Genomic DNA, 21,966 nt, shown 5'->3' with positions numbered 1-21,966 from the left:
AAAACGACGCGCGCAAACCGATCGTGCAAACACGGCCGTCATTAGTAGTTTTTTCTCTTCCGACCCTACTGCGGATAAAAAACTCTTTGGTTGGTCAGTTTCGGGTAGATGCTAGATGGGCTTACTCGTCGGCAAGGAACAGTGGCGAGCACTCGTAGTTATCGTCCACACGCATTGGACGCTCCGAAAAAGTAACACGTTGATTTTAGGCAGAGTATTTTTTACAGAAAGATTTGGTTCTCTGTCTTGAGTTTAATTAGTAGCCCCAGTATTCATTTTCCATGACAGGTGGTGATATTTAATTTATATGAATAAATAATAAGAGTGAGTCGCCATAACTGACCCGAGGGCTATCCGTGGTCACAGTATAGTCCTTAGATCGTTAGCTTTGTTTCGCAAGAATGCTCCTTTGTTTCGGTAGCGGCAACAAGAAGAGTTATGACGTCATAGTGCCTTGTTTTCGCTTCGCGGTTTTACTATCTAAGAATTATTTTTCAGGTGTGTGTGTTGTTTCCGTTGAAGAACACAGATGTGTATGCATTGCTTGTGATTGCTGATTTCTGGCTACTTAAGTGTCGGAAGCACAGGAAACAACGCCATTACACCGAGTTAGGTCGAAGACGGCAAAGCCCTGGTTCGGGGTGACAAAGCATGTCGCGTAGAAAGCAGTCGAACCCACAGCAAGTACAAGACGAAGTAGAAGTGAACAATTTGACCGCGATTGGACAGCCGGACGAAGCTTTGGTTGAAGGAATAGAGAATCCAAGTTTGCGCGACGAAATGTCGATCGAAATGAGCGGATCAGAAGAACCGGAGCTAGTTTCCGGCGTCGGAGACATAGGAAATGACAATACCCTGCCAGGTGCACCGGAATGCGATTTTTCTGTCAGGGAAGATGCGCCGACCTTTGCCGGGTTTGAGGGTTCAAATCGCAGCGGGATGGCGGAAGATTGGTCGATGTCTGAGAAAAGCGACACAGCCGGTGATCGCCGTGAGGTCGGGCAAATGTACGCGAGGCAGAAGCGAAACGAAGCGAATCAGGAAAGTGGGACGGACTTTACCAACGGCGACCAACACGTGCCATCAGAGCAGGGTGAGTGGTGTTATCTAAAATATTTTCTTAGTTTGCCAGCGGAAATATTAAGAGTATATGTGTACATCTCTGGGTGTCGAGATAATGGGTCTACTGTGGCCGAAATATTAGGCCTACGCTGTAGGTCCTTTCGCACATAATAGAATATTTCTAGAATATATTCTCGTGTGTCAACGGAGACATGAGATATGTAGAAAATCCGGGAAATTCTGCCAACGTTGCTATTCACCGCGCTAGCTTGTAATTCCTAAACAGGAATGACACTGATTGATCTGTGTTAGCCGATTAGATTAAACCGAATTTTCGTGCTATGTAAATAAATATCAATAAAATTGATGTATTCAGCGGTACAGGGCGTAGGAAGCCGGGACGACTTGAGACTAATGCAATATAAACGTGGAGATATTCCCGAAAATCGATGGACAATCATAATGAGATAAACATAGGTGCCGCACGTCACAAAAGCGAGCTGAAACATCGCGTATCCGTCGCATTCTCGTGTCGCATCGGCAGCGCCCGGGATTCGGCAATTTTTCGCCGGCTATTTTTTGTCATGTTCGCGCGTCGGGCACGTCGCAATTGATTTGCGCGTCCTTCCATAATTCGGTGCACGGGGTCTTGTATGAATTATTATTTATAATTCGTTAAATGATTCATGGAGCAGGCATGTTCGCCGCCACGCAAACCCTATGTACAGACGGGCCATAAAGCGGCGTCGACTCCCAACTCTGCATTATGACTGCCCGCTGACCGCACACCGAACTTGCGCCTTACATTGCTCGATGTAGGGCGGTTTCTTCGTTTGCGGTCAGGTGCAATGTTTCGGAAAACTTCGGCGATTTTCGGAAACCGAAAGCAGAGACAGGCCGTGGCATTAGCATAACAAGACAATAATCCCTGAGGACGCATATACACATATACGGCTTATGCATATAACCACTTAGGGGGAGATGCACATGGCAAGCAGTTGATTGACATCAACATACAACGTTTGACTTTCCGTGTTTGCAATTCGAAAAGCTTATGGTTTATTGTTGTCTTAACCTGACCGAGATTCATGCAATTGCGAGCAAGTATATAATGTAAAACAAACCACTTTTTATGCCCATTGGCCGCTTCTCCTGCAATCAAGTCTCGAAAAAATAAACTCTCATAACCGTTTAAATAAAGTGCGGCTATCTCGTGCAACAGGGAAAAGCAATACGTCGGTTCGGAAAATAAAAATCACTTTTCAACGTACGAGAACGTCAATAAATAAGTCAACAAACGTTTGTAGTTGTAACTTATTAAGAGCGCCCTATATACGGACTTCGAAGATATAAATGCGATGTTTCATGGCATGTTTATTATCTCTGCGCGCCCTTGCAGTTGATATAGTGCTTACCGTTATGACACGCGTATGAGTATCGGGTTGTGAAGTTATTGTTGCAATTTTCCGGACAACGATGGAAAAGTAAATTGCTTCCTGTCCGGCCGAGACCTCGCTATATGACTTCTCAAAACATCTGCTTTAGAACCGTAGGCTGTGGTAATAAGCATGGCGATTTTATTACGGTCCGGACCAAATTATAAGCTGCCCGCTGTCTTTATAACTTTTTCTGCCTCGCTATCATAGGCAGATGATGACAGAGTGGTCCAAACGTGCAATTTCCCTCGTCAGTCACTTTATTGGACGTACCCACAAGGACGCCATTATAAGAAAGTTTCATTATGTGCAGTCTCAGCGTATTAACCGAACGATGACCCTTTATTATTATTATAGTCGCGCAGGTTATCAACCTAAATTGCGGTACGTCACTCAGAATTCGAGGCATGCCCCTGTTGCAGTATTGTGGCTACGAAGGTGTTGTTTACTGTAGACAGTGGCTAAAAACACGTGCATTCTAGTTAATTGTGAGGAGCGAAACAGTTTTACGCGTCATCACACTCACGGATATTAAGTCTTAACAGCCGGTGTTGCTTTCGAGTTAACATTATCACCTATTATAACATGGTACTATTGTTAGCGCTCTAAAACCCGCGCCCCCTTTTCTTACCCTTATGGCGTAACACGAGTCGACATGCTCCATTCAGTAGTGTAACCCGGTAGCCCTGGGACCCGCGGGCTAGTTTTTGTTTTCAATAAGTCGCATACGGGCTATTCGAAATACCACTTAAGTGAGCGGTGACGTGTTTAGATTAAAAGCGAAATAAACTGACGAGAAATGCTGTGTGTAGTCTGTTAGTTCGATATAGGCCTCAGCGCAACGTGGAACTTTCGTCAGAAAATGTAAGACGTTTTTCTTGTGTTCATTGGTTGCAATTTTCGAATAAATACTTGCAAGTGCGGCTCACGAAGCTTTGCCACGCTTTTTCCTGCGCTTTTCGTCGAGAAGCGGGCTATTACACACCCCCAAAACGTTTAAGACAAAGCAAAATGTGCGGTTAATTAGCGGGCGATATAGGAAATCGGGCGGACGAAGGAAAGACACTCATGTGACTGCTTACCGAAACGAGCTCGATAGACCCCCGTCGGAAGATTTCCTGGATTTTTGTCGTACGCGCAAGAGCTGAAGTGACAACGGGAGATCAGAAATAGTGTCGTTTGCACTTGTATTACGGCAAGTCGAACGCCACCAACGTCCACGCATCTCCTTCGCGTATCGTGGATCGACCTTAAACCACCATTTTGAATTGCTTATTCGGCAACCGTGTTGCGCAGACATCCCGCTCGCTACTGAGTATTGAAACTTAAGACGAAATTGCCCCAAGACTTTAAATGTAGACTTTTCAGAGGGAAAACAGAATAAAACACTTAACTTTTTTGTACAACGTAATCTTAATTACAAAGCTCATGACGCATGCGTGTTTTTCGTATAAATACAAAATGATATCATCAACTTATGACTGATAACCTCAAAACTAGTTATATTATTAAAGGTCTTTTGTACCGGTTGTAAAATATTGAAGTGGTCAATTAGGAACGCAGGATTTTAATTTTATTTACGCATTACGACCAACCACGGCCGTTAGAGACAATATAATGGTCATAGTAGCGATTAATGGACCCTTGACCTTGTTGTCAGTGACTTTACTGCCTCGTTGTGGCTGAAAACATTTTGCATAAGGGTTTTTTATTTGGTTTTATGAGTTACTATCAGGAACGCGACAGACCATGATTAAACAATGCGTGTTTACATGGGGCTTATGTGTGAAAAAACACTATGCAAGCCAACAGTAGCAAGTCTCTGCTATTTCGTTTGCATTCGCGGCAGGTAGACTGCAGGAGATGGAAATGAGTTGTTTAAAAATAATTGTTAGAACTGATAGGTCTATGGTTATAAATATAAACATTCCGTCATATATGGCGCACATGTTAGTTAAAGCAAGAGTTTCACCACGAGTGTTGTTTAAAGCAAGGGTGCAAGTTTGTTGGTCAATAGATTAAAATATTGTTCGTTGCATTGGACCTTTCCAAATCTGTCTAAAATATAATGCAGCATGTTTGTCATAAAATATTAACACCAGATCCATTGCCTTTGTCGTGAAACGCACTTCTCATTCGGCACGTTGTTACAAGCGCTCTGTACGACTCTAAAGTTCGCAGTAATTTTAAGGACAGTCATCCGAAACCTGGATGGGCTGAAGGTTTATTGCAAAAAGGATTCACCAAAACTTAGATAAGTTTACATCCAGTCATGCTAAGAAAACTGTACACGACCGAGTAAGACTGCATTAGGTGTAAACCTATTAGTATACATTTATTAGGGACAACTCTAAGCATGTAGGGAGAAATGCTTCGTGTCAGGTAAAATATGCCACAGTCGCGCCAATAGAACAGATATACACAGGACGATGCTCACGTTGCAACAATTCAGGCTCCCGGGGACAGGATACACACTCATGTTTTTTATCTCGGCTATTGTATAGAACAGATTGATGCCCATGGTTTGTCTGCATTTAAGCAGGCACATGAACGAGGCAATTATCCGACACTATTATTACTGGTCATGTTATCAGACGCCTATGGCACGATGCGGTGAATCAAATCAAGCAAGCTACAGCGTTGGCCGAATGGCAGGTACTAACTGTGGTATTCACAGACGAAATATGAATTATGACCTCGCCATCCGGCAGAGAAACCGAGTAATAAATGCTTTTAAAGTTCAGTGTAAGTTTACACGAAGGTCAATCTACAGAGCAAACTAAAACTGAATAGTTAAGTAATAGCTGGTTTTATAGAAGCAGCACTTTAGCATTTCTCCCTTTGTGACAAAATATAACGTGTCTCGTGTTTTTAGCTTTAACAGTGAAGTTAAATTTGTTTAAATGCTGTATGCGACGATTGAAAAGGTGAAAGACTGAAACCTGGGATTCGAACGTAAGTGTTTAATTATTTTAAAATGTGACGTCACACGGGTGTTTATTTTAAAATATAAAATCAACTAACTCGGAAGTGACGAAAGGTCAAAACAACAAAGATTTTTCTGCTTTCCGAATCGGCTATATTTGACATTCATACACCTGGCTTTTACGTTCAGGGGGGAAAGTTGTAACGAGGACACGGTACATGAGAAAGTCGTGGTATGACTTAACCATGGGTTTGTGAGGTAATGGCTATATAGGGCCACGATCGACGACGCTTTATTTATTGGCGCCATGTTTTTTACAAGATCCTAAATTTTGACTTTTTTGCCATCAAAGTAAACTGTGTCGCCTGAGATCCATTTTGATTGAAAATTTGCCAACTAAAAGTCGACGCTTACGATTCAATTAAACCTTCACCACTTTTACGCAAAGCGAAACTGCCCTGGCGTTGTTTTTGTTTTGCTTGTCGGTGTACCGCTTGACTTGCCTGATTTTCATACACCTCGCCTTCAAAGCGTTACTTCGTCGGTGTTGCTTTTAATCTAAGCTAGATATCGGTGCATGAAACGTCATGAGCAAAAGAGCTTTGACTTACTGGTATTTATTTGACTGAGGAAACCGACGTATTTTCTGTGTTGTTCGGTTTCGGTTTTGATGGACCACAACATAACAATATAATTTTAAAATACCGTGCCTGTTGTACACCTTATGCTTATGAAATACCGACACGGTTACTGAGTATGAAAGCAAGACACGAATGCTCATTTTAAAAGGAAAGATAGGCTTAAACCTATGTAATATTTTGCCTATTTTATCGGGGTGTTAAATCTTTTTACGTATAAGAGAAAATGTAGACAATAATAAATAGAGAAAACATTTATACATATAGTAGGGTGGGGGAAGATGAGACACCTTTTCATTCTATTTTCTCGTCCAATTTAGTAGTAAACAAAGAACATTCAAAGAATTATAAAACTAAATCCTCACGACTTTCATATACCGTTGCGAATTATTAAAGATACGATCAGGATATTTAGATAATATGTGCTAAAGGTGTTCCATCTTCCCCCACCCTGCTATATATATATTTTGCCAAATATTTAAAATAAAAAAACTTAATCAAACTTCAATGTACAGACAGGGGAGTTTTTCGCCATAAATTAATAAAATTAAGTCCTGGTTTTAAAAAATGGCGCATAAAACTATATATAACCATATATGATGTGTTTTGGCATTTCTTCAAATGACCGCTATAACGTTATGACCCATCGGCAATAAATGTTCGTCATAAAACTGACAAGTGAATTAAAACACAGCGAAATAAGGACCGTTGTTGGTTTGTATTGCTTGCAACCCATGGCGTATTACTCTCGCCCGATTTGTCGCGATTTTGAGTTATGACCGTTTAATTGCAGATACTAAAATTGTTTTCAAAACGCATACTTCTCTATGGCATTATATACCACTTGTGGTGCAGGTTGAACTTTCAAAACTTTACTAGAAATTGAATGAAATTACAGTATGTGTGAAGTGGAACGTGTTTTGATTTGATCTACGAATTTGTAAACGTAAGTGGAACGAGGTTGACGTTGAAAATAAGAAAGTAAAAAAATAATTTAGTTGCGTGTCAAGTAGTGTGTAATAAATATGGTTCCTTAAAAAAAATTTAAAAACGTAAACTGTACGCGAGTAAATGTGGTGGTAGACTTTACTATGGAACAGCTTTTTAAGTTGTTAGGACAAGGCGATCGCTTTGTCCACGATTCCCATTGTTTTATCAAATATCGGGGAAGAATCACTTAAAATGACGTCAGTGGATTTGAAGCGAGTATTAATCCAAGTGAGCTTCGACGTCGTTGTTGTTACTGCATCGATTAGTTTTAATGCGATTTGAGCGGGCCGTGTTTTTACATGACTTTACCACCTTTCAATATTAATTGATGTGCTTTCCGTGTCTGTGTTCTTATGATTAATACTGTGTAAGGAACGGTATTAAAACAATGGTCGCATCGGTTGGGCCGTGTTGAAAGTGGCCTTGCAGTAATTGCTTTGTGTATGGTTAGCACTAGTAGTGTTTAATATCATATAAACAACAAGGGCTATTAAAAAGCAAAGCGGTTTATTCTTAGCGGGGCTTTAGGTAGAACCGCGTCGATTTCTTAAGAATAGATGGAGCCCCGCTATAGTGACACGCGACACCAACAGGAACTATGTGCAGATACAATCTTTCCGATCAGACAAGCCGCGTATTGCTGCGGTGCTGTACTTTGTCTGTTCGCTGCTGTGCTTACGCTAACACATCCGCTGCGCGAACTGGTGTGTTATAAATATGTCGGCTTTGCACCGAAATCGGGCTCGACCGCTCGGTTGCCGAAAGCATATCGTCGCTTATCAACACGAATGTCATAAACTGGCCGAATCTGACGCTGAGCAGACCGGCGTCCAATACCACGCCATATTTCGACTGGGTATATGAAAAAAACGAACGTCTGTGCTTCCATTAAGGTTTGTTGGGTGGCCCGTTAAAGATAAGGCAAAGTCGATATTTTTGGGCGACGAAAGACGCGGAAAATTGCTTTCAATTCCGAACATGTACAAGCGACAACTATATCTCGGTATCGTAGTTTAATATTGCCGGAAATCGATTCCAAGCAACCCTGATTGTCGCACACGCGATTTCTGGCTCTTTTACGATTGACAGGCCTTACAATATATATTCGAGACGTTAAAATAGATTGGGGCGACGAGATATGACCTTCAAGTGCTCATATACGCTTGCTTCGGATATCCAGCAATTTACACGGGTTGGCAGCTACTTGACCTGTAGGTTGAATCATAACGATACTGAATCGTTAACGAGCTATCACAACTGACAATAGGGGGTTGTATGATATTTGTGGCTGATGTTTCGTGGCGCATGTCACGGCATCTCGTTGTGGCAGCCGCGCATCAAAAGCTACTTGTCTTAAATTCTTATGTGTGTTTGTACAGAAGTGTCCAAGTGCTTCTGGTTCCGCGTAAAATATCGTTTTAATTTATCGTCGTCTCAAAGGTTCTAAAACCGCGTGGAAATGCTGATTGGTGACATGAAAGGAAACATAATTCCCGAGTTAGTTGAGTGTTTGAACATCTTTACCCGCTTGAAATTACAGCTCGCGATACCAGAGACTTGAATGCGTTTCAGGCGCACAGTTTAGTTGGTCTTAGAGTGTTCAAGTGGGGAGAGTGGTTTCGTTAATTAACCGCGTGATTCTACGGATACTTTCATACTGGCGATGACGAATATGCCCACCGTAAGTTTCACACCGATTGGGACAATTATCCATTCGCCCCATCCTTCACAACATGAGTCCGAGTGAAAGAGATGGGCTCTCTCCCACACCCGGTAAAGGGGAAATGGGATAATACTCTTTTCGCACAACGATTCCGATCAAGTGGATTAGCACTTGCCGGCACAAAACCCGGTACGTGTGAACTTAAGAGAAAGGGCGTGACCCGGTTCGATTCGTACATAACTTAAGCATAACTACTTTACTTCGACGACCCGTTAACAACACTCAAAGCCACTCGGTACCAGCATAAAGTACTTGGTGCTGCGTTTCGATTTTTGCGCTAATTATTTAAGAATAAGAAGTGGCGATTCCTTTGCGAGACGTTCTTTCATTCAGCTGAGCAAATATGGCGACTATACGGAAACAAACTCAGGAAAACAGCGCTATGTTAATATCTGACAAAAACAAAACACTCAATACTGCTCAAAATTGCACATATAAAAATTCGGGCAAACGGGACACCTTTAGCACATAATGTCCAAATATCCTGAACGCGTTTTACACAATTAACAACGGTCTATAGGAGTCGTAAGGGTACGGTATCATATTGCGTTAAATGTTCTTGGTTTACTACCAAATGCGTGAAAATATAATGAAAAGGTGTCCCACTTTCCCTACTATATGAAATCTAGTAGCCTATACTGATAACGATAACGTAATACGATAAACGCATTCATCAAAAAGTCGTAATTGCTTGTCATTTGAAATGGTCCAAATCTGGACACGGTGGATTAGTTAGGAACGTAGTCCCTTCCTGTCATGAATTCACCGGCCAGGTATTTTAATCTCCTGCCGTCCCTCCGCTTGTAGAACTAGCACGCCATAAACTTATTATAAGCTGTCCAGTGCGCGTTCCGGGTCGCTTCGCCGCAAACCCATCCATATTACGCCCCTCATTTAAAACGAGATGTCCAGCGCTGATGCGTTGGAACGAGCGAAGGGCTAAGCATCTATGTAAACCTCGCTTGGCGCTAGTAACCTCTTAATGCGACTAATGCATGCACGAAGTGGGCTAAATGGCCGGGTTCGAGCAGTCTAAACGGCGCCGTTGTTGCTGGCCGTTCGCGGTCGGCCACGCCACGTTAATCATGGTTTGGTGGCACTTAAACCGTTGGGGAGGCCCGTCATACTCTGCTGTCCATCGTTCATGTTGTTTTGTTGCACTGGACGCTACCGAGTTATTATAAGCTGACGAGTCTTATCGTCAATGTGGCGACGGATTGCGCCGCTGAATATGGCGACGCCTTGTGTGGCAGGCCTCGCCTCGTTGCCGGCAATCCTTTAGTTATGACGGACTAATCGCATATGTGAGGGTTTATCCTGGGCACCCAAAAGCGCCGTACCATACAAGCTTGCTATTTGATGAGCAGAGATTGAGTTACACTGAAAGCATTGGCGCGCCCGCAGTTCTGTAAAACTAGAAAACCAACAGCGTAGTTCCGCGACTGAGCGCGACGATGCAGGAAGTTAAAACCCGCTATGCGATTATTACGAAATAATATACTGCTCGGCACCTGTACTGGCACTGTCTCAATGGATCGGTATAATGTTTAGCAAGCGGCGGGCATAATATGGAGATTTTCCGGGTCGCTGGGCGTGATTGAATGACCACAAACTACAGCGTCGTCGGCCAACTAGAAACCATTTCATAAACTCGGGTAAACCACACCAAAGGGGCCTGACCACCGGATTTAAGTTGCATTAAATTATCTGACCCTTAAAACCGGTAAGAGGGGGGGGGGATATATAGACCCATGTCGCCGTTCTAGTCTCCAATCTCTCATCCGGACATGAGATATTAGATTTGAATTACGAAATCAGTGAAGCAGAAAACACGAACAGACCAAACGAGTGGTTTGCTCCTTTAGAAAGAAAAATGCGGGTTGTCATTCGATCGTTCGGCCATATACTGCTTGTTAGGCAACAATCTAACGTACAATGAGCATTGTAATGTAACAAACAAAGTTATTCGTGCGCAGTGCTCCCGTTTCGATGTTTACCATCATGCAAAACTATGGTGTCATTTTTATCATTGGATTTTGTGGTAGTTTTACAAAGCGAACCGTTGCAATGCGATAGCATTGTGAGTTGCTATATACACTAATGTAATATACCTTTGCTATTACATCGACTGTTCAAAAGAAAACATTCAGTTACCCATATAGACTATAGTAGTGTTGCGGTGACTCTTATTTCTCACTAAGAAAAAATAAGCATAGAAATTACAACAGCTACAATAACCACAAATTTAACAAAAATACAAATTATTTTATGTAACTTTAACACAAAAAAATCGGTAAAACATGTTTTTAAAAATTGACTTTACTCGACCCTATTGGAAGTTGTGAAGCAAGTTTAAGCTTTGCAGTTTAAATTCAGGTTTGGTTTTAGCGCGCATAGCGTAGTTGTAGCTAAGCTTTTTGCCCAGCAGTAGACTGTCCACGTTTAAAAGTGGTCGTGCTGTGCAATAGAAACACCTTTGCTAAATTTCCTTATACTGCCATCGCGTATATTGTGTTACCACGAATGATCACTCATTTCATGGGAGACTGACCAGTGAGACGAAAGAGAAAAGATGAATGGCGATACTGGTTGTATATAAAGTACTGTGGGGTAAGATGGGATACCGTTGGCACCTGAATCCCATATTTCCTGATCGTGTTTTAAACAATTAACAACGCCCCTTTAATTGTGTAAATACTTTTTGTTTATTACTAAATAGGGTAATAAAATGGGTTGAAAGCATGTTCCATATTACCCCACCTTGCTTTATTACAACGGAGCTAGTTCAGCATATGTGACAACGTATGGAGTAGTTTGTAATTCGTTCCCACCGACTTAGCTTACTCAGTATTTGCACGCCACCGTTACCAGTTATTTTTCCAACGCCGTAACCGCTCGGTTTTGCTGCACATGCAGGGGGTTTGTAAACGACAAAATACAGTTTACTTCCTGGTATAAGGACACATGGGCTGTAGACACGCGCATCACCGTCGAGCAACAACAGCAGTTTAAGCTTGCGGTGGTCGAAACAAAGGTTACACGGTTCGTTGCTAATCTGCGCGATTTTCGACATGGAGGGCCAGTAGCTGCTTCCTTTGCTTACTGCTGGTGCGAAAATCGCCGCTCTTGAAGCGGGGTGTCAGATTACTCTGTTTGCCGGTGCCGAAGCAGGCAGGTAGAAACGGGTGTTGGGTTACAGCGGGTTTCCCTGTCGAATTTTACGTTCAAACTGTTGGTAATATCAGCGCAATGTTTTGTGATATAAGGTTCAGGGTGGAGCTACATTACGGTGGGGGAAGATGGGACACCATTTAGCTTTGTTTTCTCGTCTCATTTAGTAGTAAACAGAAAACATTCAAAGAATTCTAAAACTACATCCTCACGACCCCCATAGAACGTTGTTAAATGTTTAAAACCTTATCAGAATACTTGGATATTATGTGCTAAAGGTGTCCCATCTTCCCCCACCCTACTTTATATCAAAATGGAACCGTAGCGATGGCTCGATACAAAATGGCGAATGTTTAATATCGAGCAGATCGATTGAAGATGACATACTGCCTCGAGCCCGCGGCCTCAGCGCAGAGCACCGAAAAGGCAGGAGCTCATGTCTGGTTAAACTCTTTATAGTGCTCGATGTCAATTTTATTAAAGCGACATACTTTATGAGCGCGGGGTAAAAGTAATACCAGCTTTATCGTTTATGAGCCCTGTCAGGGTAAATGGAGCGGTCTTCGATTTTTGGTTTAAGGACAATGGCTTCGGCACTTTGCCGGTTTTTACTTAAACAACACAAACGGTGAAACAATATTGTTGCTTTTAACAAAAAGGGCGAGAAATGTTGAAGCCAACGTTAGAAGTACCGCGTACATGTGTTATTGTGTTTCACGCCACGAAGCGATGCTTTTATGTGGACGCGCTTATGACTAAGAAGTAAGCATGGGCGTCGCCATGTTATGAAACATTCCGTGCTTCAAAAACACGGAATGAATAACAATCTTGTTTATCGTAACGCCAACATGGAAAAGCAACGCTACACGGCAAAGATCGAAACCACTTAATTTTTCGGCGGGTACGTTATATGGCTTTTGCCTCTAAAAGCCTGGTTTCGCCGGCGGGCTTTTATGTCTGAAAAAATTCCAACACGAGGCAAACGCAGCGACAGAATTTATAATCGCAATATATTGATTCTTGCAGAAAACAGAGATAAGACACCGGACTGCAAACTGGCCTTCCACGAAGAAGCCGACTCGCTACCCTATCGTGCTGATTATTCAAAGGAAAGCGACTGGGTAGGTTGAAACTACCGGTTTATAATTACCAACCACATCCACATATGTGTATTACTGTTGTGATTTAGATTCGTATACTGATAATGCTAATTGTGTGATTTTAAACGCAGAGACAGCATTACAGAATCGACAAGAGATACGCAATGAACGGTAAGCAATTACTTTCAATCTACAACGCGGTTGCGCATTGACGCTTGTAAACCAAATGGTATATTAACGTATGAATTGTTAAAACCATTACCAATACTGCATAATGTAAACGGTTGAGACTTTTTGATACTTTTTTCTCGTCCTATTTTGTAGTAAACAAAGAACATTCAAAGAATTATTAAACCGTATCCTCACGACTCCCATAGATCGTTGTTAATTGTTAAATAAACGATTAGGATATTTAGATATTATGTGCTAAAGATGTCCCGTCTTCCCCCACCCTACTGTATAAGTAATCTGGGCGTTGGGGGTAATGCCTAAAACCCAGGACCTCACTTATATAGAATTTAATCTATTCTACAACATTAACAGTTGCTGTAACTCAATCCCTCCCGAGTTCAAACCATCACCACGAGCAGATTCCTTCTCATCCAACCTTCATGAAAAGTGAGGAAGAAGAAAGGACTTCTCCATTCGCTCAATCCAGTGGACCCGAACATCCAGATGAAGAAGAAGAAGGTGGGAAGATTATTGTTTTAAATCTGGCTTTTAACATGGGGCAAAGTTCCTCGTATTGGGGAAAAGGGCTCTCTCTGATATTCCACTTGAATCTAATAACCGTTGTGCATCATCTACTTTACGAGACATTGAGGAACTCGGTGTCAAAAAGCAAGGGCAGTCGTCAACTTGAATATAACTGGTGTAGTTTGTTACTTTAGTTTCTTTTAATGGATAAGCATAACTTTATTTATTAGGGCTAAACCGAAAATTCATCTTTATTAAAAAGGTAAACATACAAAAAGGTCTTGATAGTTTCTTGAGTCTCTGGTCTGTTGTTTTATACAGTCAATGCTTTGGACCAAATGTATTCTAATTACATGTCCTTTTTTATAGAAAAAGTGCTTGAAGAACCTACAAGTCCGGAAAATCTAATTTATCGGACAGAGAATGTTCGTACGAGTTCAACTGAAGACGATATGATGAACTTATCGCAAGGTGGGGAGAAAGAGACGTTGCAAAACAGAAACACAGGGGAGCAGACTAACGATGTACATGAAGTGAAAAGTTTGAACGATTCAGACGACGAAGGGCGAGAACTGGACGAAATAAAAGACCAAGTTCGGATGCTACAACAACAGCAGATGTATCAGGTTCAAATGCTCAATTTCCTACATTTGCAGCTTACAGTGATTGCGTCGAACCCACAAGCAGCAACACGCAACCAACCGCCTATATTTCCCTCGTCTGGCATGCCAGGAGTTAACGGTTTTCAGCTGCAAAATATGCAGCAGTTGTTAGCCGCTGCCGCCTCAATGTCAGGGACTCATACGCCGGGAAACAATTTACTGCCGTCAGTTGCTGCGGCCATTGGCCGTCATTTCAATGCAAATAATACTTCGGTGGAAAAATTAAGCGAAACAGTTTCTCAGCTGCCCAAAGCTAAAGATCTTGAAATGGAAATGAACGAAGCTTTGCAGCAAGAGAGTAGAACGAAGAATGGAGAGGAGGAAAACGCGTTTTATGGAGGAAGGAAACCCTCTGGAAACCCTCAAGAGCCACCCCTTTACCGGAACTGCTCCGGGATGAACAGCGATCCCAATCAACCTGGAGGGGGTTATGGGACTGCTGAAGAATCGCTTAGCAGGAGGTCGTGTCGCTTCTGCCAGAAGGTTTTCGGTAGCGAGAGTGCGCTGCAGATTCATCTGCGTTCACACACAGGCGAACGGCCGTTCAAATGCAACATCTGCGCAAATCGCTTCTCAACAAAGGGGAATCTAAAAGTCCATTTTTCTCGGCACCAAGAAAAATATCCTCACATTGAAATGAATGCCAACCCCATACCTGAATACTTAGACAACGTCCCTACGAGCTCTGGCATTCCGTACGGCATGTCAATTATCCCGGATTTCACAGAGGTTCCAGACCCCGACACCGCTCTTCCAGTGCCAGTACCTGACAAACACATCCCCCCACCTTTAATACACAAGTCTGATATTCTTCCAGCTCTCTACAGGCCCATTGAAACACAGATTTCTGTGAATACAAATGCAACAAAAGATCTCTCACATCAAGACACAACCTCGAACACAAAGGACCGACAGGCCAGCTTCGACCAACCTAAAGAAGAAAGGAGCAACAACGACGATCAAAGCGCTGGCTTCCCTTACATACAACACGGGTCAATGTCTTCATCTCACATGGAGAACCAATATAACAGTTCAAGAATACTACACCAGTCATCGTCGCCGCCAAGTTTTGCTCTTCCCCGCCACATGAGCGAGGGATCCCGGCCAACCTATGATGAAGAAGCGAGCAAAAGGCAAAATGCTCCTTCTGAGACATCGAAACTACAACAACTGGTTGACCAAATCGACAAGGGGAAGGAACTGGAAAAGAACGAGTGCCATATTTGCCATCGCGTTCTAAGCTGCCAAAGCGCTCTCAAACTGCACTACAGAACGCACACAGGTATGTACCATAGATCAGTCAAATTTAAAAGCTAATATCTATAACAGGGTGGGGTAGGAGAAGACATTCATTCTGTTTTCTTGTCTGGTTTGGTATTAAATATGAAAATTTACTATATATATCTGTGGTCCAACTACTCTTAAACGAAGTTGTTTAGATTTGTGAAACACGGTTAGGAAATAAGGGTTTTAGATGCTAACGGTATTTAGTTTAGTTCTATATAATAAACGTTAATATCCTTAGGCGAAAGACCATACAAGTGCGACCTATGCTCACGGGCTTTCACTACTCGAGGAAACTTGCGTACCCATTACAGCAGCGTTCATAGACAACAACTACGTTCATCTCCTCCCACCAACCCCTCAGTTATGCGTGGTGTGTCACTACAATGCCCATTGTGCGGGAGCCGGTTTATGGACCAGCAGTCAATGCGACAACACATGCAAATGCATCTGTACATGCACAGTCAGCAACAACAACAAGGTGAGTTCGCCGCTGCTACTAATGTGAATATATGAACAAGATACCTGAACATAATGATCCCACTAAGTTACGTATGTGGTAACTCATAAGCAGGCACTTACGTGGTGTCTGAAACAGAACAACCGTGTTATAACAACTGATGTCTTACCACGCGCGGATGAATAAGTTACATTCATTCATTCAATTTCCTATATATAAAGCGACAGAGTAAACGTTAAACAACTATCCAAACTTCGACTAACATTATTTATTTCACAGTTGCTCATTTCCTACACGGTCGCCACAGCGAGGGACAAATACCTTTAGCGTTTGGAGGCAAATTCCCTCCCAGTATTGGTGAAAACGACATCCGCATGCCGGCCCAAATAACTGAGATCGAGAATCAGCCTTTGAACCGAGGCGCCGATACATCAGAGCCAAGCGACGACGTTTTCGAAGAAAGGTCTCCGGATCGCGAAACCTTTTCGGAACCCGACGACAGAGTAGTTCCCGTTGGTTCTCCGCATTTGCGGCATGAATCTGAAGAACGTGTAAACAGCGAGCAAGAACCTAGCTCTCTATCCCCACCTGACGGTAAAGGAAATGAGCGTCTACCGCTACCTGGCACAAGCGACAGCATCGTGACCAAACCGCTTACATCAGGGATATCAGCTCTCGACCTGACGCGCTCCAACTCCAACTCACCCGGTGTAATCACCTCATCAATGTACTCTAATGCGGGAATGATGGGACACGACAACCATCGCCCATCTTCTCAATCGCCACCTCAACTTGCATCCAACTCACTGAACGCTCTTGCGCACCTCGCGTCGAACAGGTAACGATAAAGTTTATTTCAGATAAAACTTTGCTACTCGGTGTTTTTAATTTTCAAACCAGCGATATGATAAAATGCGCAATCTATTTAATGTTTTAAATATGTTGTTTTTTGGAATTTAAGAGAGCTTTGCACGAAAAAAAATTGATGTACATTTTTTGACCTATTGTTCACCCTTTCTTAACAGCGCCATAATGCGGCCAAGCGGAATGCCACTAATGAACGTGCGGAACCCGCTAGAGGGCGAAATGCGGGCAAGAAAGATGACGACATCGTGTGAGATTTGCAACAAACCATTCACCTGCCAAAGCGCGTTAGAGGTAACATACGAACTATTCAGATGGCATAAGATATATTATATAGGTATGACTGCGCGTGTAGTTATGTTTTCTCGTTCCATTTGGTAATAGACGGAGAGTTATAAAAAATCGTAACCTCACGACCCTCATTAGACCGTTGTCAATTGTTTAAAACACGATAAAATAGGTGCTAAAGGTGCCCCATTTACAAAATTGTGCTCAATGTGGAGCTAAAACCACAACTCTTTCATTCAACGCATTTACATTCATCAACTAGATACATTTACGAATTCATACAAAGGAAAGACCATACTTGTGCCGAGTTTGCGAGCGAGGGTTTACCACCAAAGGCAACCTAAAGCAACATTTACTAACACACAATATCAACGAGGTGGACGACGACCTACTGGAGCCGGTTGAAACCTCTCCTATAACTGGTAAGAAAAAAATTAAAATAAATTGGCGTTTTACTATCTTCGAGAAAACTTTTTTTTACTATGTTTTAAATGTTACCCAATTTACCATATTTTTATCATGTATTTTTAACCATGGTTACCATATTTTTACCATATTTTAATATTTTTACCATGTTTCTAAAGTGACGGCGTTTTAACATATTTCTGTAACTTTTTTTCCAGCTAACTCGAATTCGAACAGTCCTGTAAACTCGCCCGCTACCATCGTTAATTCCAACCAACAAGCATTACAAAGAAAGGTAAGGTTTGCTATAGTATATACATGTACATAATATGGGTACTTGGTGTTTTAATGTGAACGGTCCCTGTCGCCACCTTGCGGAAAGCGGCAGGCTTCAACATCTACTGAGGTCGATACAGTATAGCACCCTGGGTGTTGGGGTAATATAGGCCAAGTCTTGCCCAAATCCCAAGCCCTATGACATATCACGCTACAGAAGCTTACCCACGTAGAATAGAACGGAACGTGAATTTTTATTTTGTTGGATATTATTTACAAACAAGGCAAAATTACGCAAATTTCTTAAACTTTATTTAAATTACAGCGTCCAAGCGAAAGTAGCGACGGCCAATCCACAGCAAAGCGGACCTATCCTAGACATTGGTGCCATATATGCCAGAAACAGTTTTCATCGGCTAGTTCACTACAGGTAAATAACGCACCTTATCACGCCAGCAGATCTTTCTAAGCATATTCACTCACAAAGTAACATACACGGTAACCTAACTCGTAGGCTGGCAAGATGTGTATGAACACGTATTAAGTTCGCTATGGTATGAACATCCGTGTTATAATGGCTGTCGTTTTCCGGTTACGCGAGGATAAAGCAATTTACATTCATTCATTTATACATTTATTATACGCAGATACACAACAGAACACATACAGGCGAAAAACCGTTTGCTTGCAGCGTATGTGGACGAGCATTTACAACAAAAGGAAACCTAAAGGTATGCAACCACTACAAACCATAAAGATATATTTGTATACCCCATAATACATTACGCATGGGCGTTGAGTAAGTATAACCTAAACATGTAAAGTCAGCTTGAAAAATAATCTTAACGAGAAATCGTAGCATGTTTTGCTGCTAATTTCGTTCTCCACGTGCTTATATATTACAATCTTATTTAGGTCCATATGGGCACGCACGTCTGGGGAGCAGGGGGTTCACGGCGCGGTAGACGTATCTCGATGGACAACCCATTAATTTCACCTTGGATGCAAAATACTTCGAACTCTAGCTCTAACCCACCAAGCCAAGCTATAAGACCGAGACCAGCAGCTCCCCCAATACCAGCTGTGCCAGACCCTGCCCTAATCTACCAGGTACGTAAGGCCTAACATTAACGATATTCTGCGTTCTAATAGGCAAGGTTACCTATACACAAAATGCGACGTGCCAATATATAACATTTGCAAAGTACAGGTCACAATGCTTTTTCGATTTATGCAAGACAATTAGCAATATATTAATGTTTTTGTGTTTATAACGCGATGTTTTGAACTCGATGGGTCTGGTTTTGCTATCTACGAAATGTTACTTGCAAACATAAAGCATCGGGATTGCTAAAACGACAACTACATGTAAAAACAGAAACAAGCAAATGATCTAAATACCTTGTATACATTGCAGCAATACGCGGCGCTTGCTTCAGGATTGATCGGGGCGAAGGCATCAGCAGAGTCGAGGTTTCATGCGAACGGGATGCTTAATCTTCACAATGCAGCTGCAGCTAGATTACTTTTGCCGCATCCGAATGGTCATGCTCCGCCATCTTCTGTAGGTTAGTTCAAACATGTCTCAAATTTAAATGCATTTCCCTATTACACATTTCACCTGTTGAAAAAGTGTAAAAGATTGACGTTACCCAATATCCAAAATACTGGCTGGTACGCGGCCACAATCATTTCTTACTTTATCAAAACGCTCTGTTACGCTAAGGGACCGGGGGCTAATTACTGTGACTTGATTGGTATAGTGCTAGGACGTACTGTGTCTATATAGAAATACGATGTTACAGAAGCCAAGGAGATTTGACTGAATAAAATAGATTATGGCTACGTATTTTGTCTTTTCGTCCCCAAAACTTACGTAAGCAAAAAGGCGGGAAAACAGACTAAATGGTTGTTTTGTCACACAGGTGCACAAATGGGACACCATGTACCAACGGCAGGGGAGCATGTGAAGGGGAATGAGAGATCTAATAATATTGCTGCTGCGTCAGAATGGATTTGGAAAGCTTACCAAAGAACACAAGAACAGGTTGGTAAAAATATATAAAGGACTAAATAATGAACAGGTGTAACTATATAGTACTGTGGGGTAAGGCGGGACATATTTAGCACATAATATCCAAATATCCTGATCGTGTTTTAAACAATTATGAACGGTCTATGGGTGTCGTGAGGTTACGGTTTTATATTTCTTTTAATGTTCTTTGTTTACTGGGACGAGGAAATAGAATGAAAAGGTGTCCCACTTCTCCCAGCCTACTAGATATTAAAAACCTTGCACTGTTTCCCCACATATATAAAATTTAAATATTATAATATATACTGTCACAGGTAAATTAAAAGTACAAGAACCAAACCTAACCACGAAACAAGATATGACTTCGACATCAACGTATTATTTCTTCACTCTTATATATACCACCCGAGAGAATTCTTCAACTACGAGAAAAACTTTATCCTATGTGCTTAAAATACCTTGGTCGTCGTCTAGTATATTGTATAGATAGATTTTAGTCCTTTTTTGTGTACGTAAGCTGCAAGTAGTGATGCAGTAATATTATACTTGCGCTAGACAGAGTAGTTTGAAGCTTTACCGAGAGTTGTACTTGCAATAACCTAACTTTTTTAATTGCTGCTATACCTACTGAGAGGCAGCCTCGATAAAACACTGTAGCAAGTTCATGTTATTGTTGTTGTGTGGGCGCTGAACGAAACTTGTCGTGCCGTGGAGTTTTGTGCGTTGTATATATTCTAGTCAAATGTGATAAGCCAATGAATGTCATTTAACTGTCATTGTCGACACTGCGGTTATAATAAACTAAGACAAAACTGAACGTGGATTTGATTAAATCAAGACTACAGTTATACATACACGGTTACAAGTATGGGAAAGACGGAATGCCTGCAGCACATAATGTCCCATATTTTACGATCGTGTTTTTAACAAAATATGATGGAAGGATACGGCTATACAATTCCGTGAATAGGCTTTGTTTACTACTAAGTTGAACGGTAAGATGGAAAATGACCGCATTTCCCATCTTACACCAATAACCTATATATGAAAACATACCACTATAGATACCAAATGCTTAAAATACTATTCTAATATAGACAGTTTAGATGTGGCGGCACATGATGCAAATTACAACGTCTAGTTGGTTGTTATAAATGATATGTTACCTTTAAAGCGGATACGAGGTGTATGAAACAGAACACCCGTGCTATAACAACTCTCGGTGGTCCGCCATGCGGGGATAAAACAAGTTACATTTTTAACAAAACCATCGGTCTCAGTTAACAATATCTTTAGGTAATCGTTTCATATAGTAGCTCTATAAAGTCTTCTTAACTTGCATAATTAATCTAATGAATATAAACTTCTCCTAAAATTTTCTCCGCTACACTTTGTTCTTACACACTTTCCAGTCTAGTTCTTACTGACTATGTGACAGTGTTCTATTACTCTGGTTCTATCATTCAGTAAACCCATTTGCTTACGACACTCAACAGCACGCGGAGCATTATTTTTTTCTGCACGCGCTTTTTCCGAATTGCAACACCACAAGGAAAAAGCGCCGTGAGAAAAAACGCTCTGAGGAAATCGACGTGTGGGAGCGCAGACCCGGAAGCACTTTTTAAACCAGAGCAACCGGCGGACCACGGACCGAATACGGACTTCTCAGTTTTGAATGCGGACTTTTTTGTCTCCGTATTTACGAAAAAAGAAATCTTTAACTATTAGTAATGTTGTTTTAAGAAAGTTATAGGAAATCGAAGCAAAGTTTGAACTTTGCATCTGGACATCTTGTCCTGCTGTTAAAAATAGTAGAGTAGCCTACTTTAGGCCTTCGAACAAACAATATTGATGAAATGCAACAATGAAACAATTTTATTCAGTTTAATTTCCTGTTCGAATGTAATATGTATGTGTGTGTGTTTTGCATTGGGGATGAATACATTTCTT

General features: G+C 41.7%; 1 protein-coding gene across 2 annotated transcripts; it reads left to right on the top strand.

The window, feature by feature from the left end:
- The first annotated feature begins 468 nt into the window (after positions 1-468).
- Positions 469-20,833, top strand: LOC149737137 (sal-like protein 1). Of its 2 annotated transcripts, none has more exons than XM_089876303.1 (16): positions 469-1,093; positions 12,973-13,067; positions 13,178-13,217; positions 13,590-13,736; positions 14,112-15,686; positions 15,930-16,169; positions 16,428-16,986; positions 17,174-17,306; positions 17,563-17,722; positions 17,924-18,000; positions 18,307-18,411; positions 18,629-18,712; positions 18,897-19,091; positions 19,399-19,549; positions 19,907-20,028; positions 20,331-20,833. In XM_089876303.1, exons 1-16 carry the CDS (start codon positions 652-654, stop codon positions 20,337-20,339), a joined length of 4,134 nt encoding a protein of 1,377 aa, XP_089732429.1. In that variant the 5' UTR covers positions 469-651; the 3' UTR covers positions 20,340-20,833. The 2 variants fall into 2 exon arrangements, with proteins under 2 accessions (XP_089732429.1, XP_089732430.1); XM_089876304.1 differs by lacking the exon at positions 469-1,093 and adding an exon at positions 1,136-5,453.
- Positions 20,834-21,966: the final 1,133 nt, after the last annotated feature.

Source organism: Ciona robusta, chromosome 4 (assembly GCF_009617815.1).
Source record: "Ciona robusta chromosome 4, ASM961781v2".
Lineage (NCBI taxonomy): Eukaryota > Metazoa > Chordata > Ascidiacea > Phlebobranchia > Cionidae > Ciona > Ciona robusta.
This window is presented reverse-complemented; position numbering and strand designations above follow the sequence as displayed.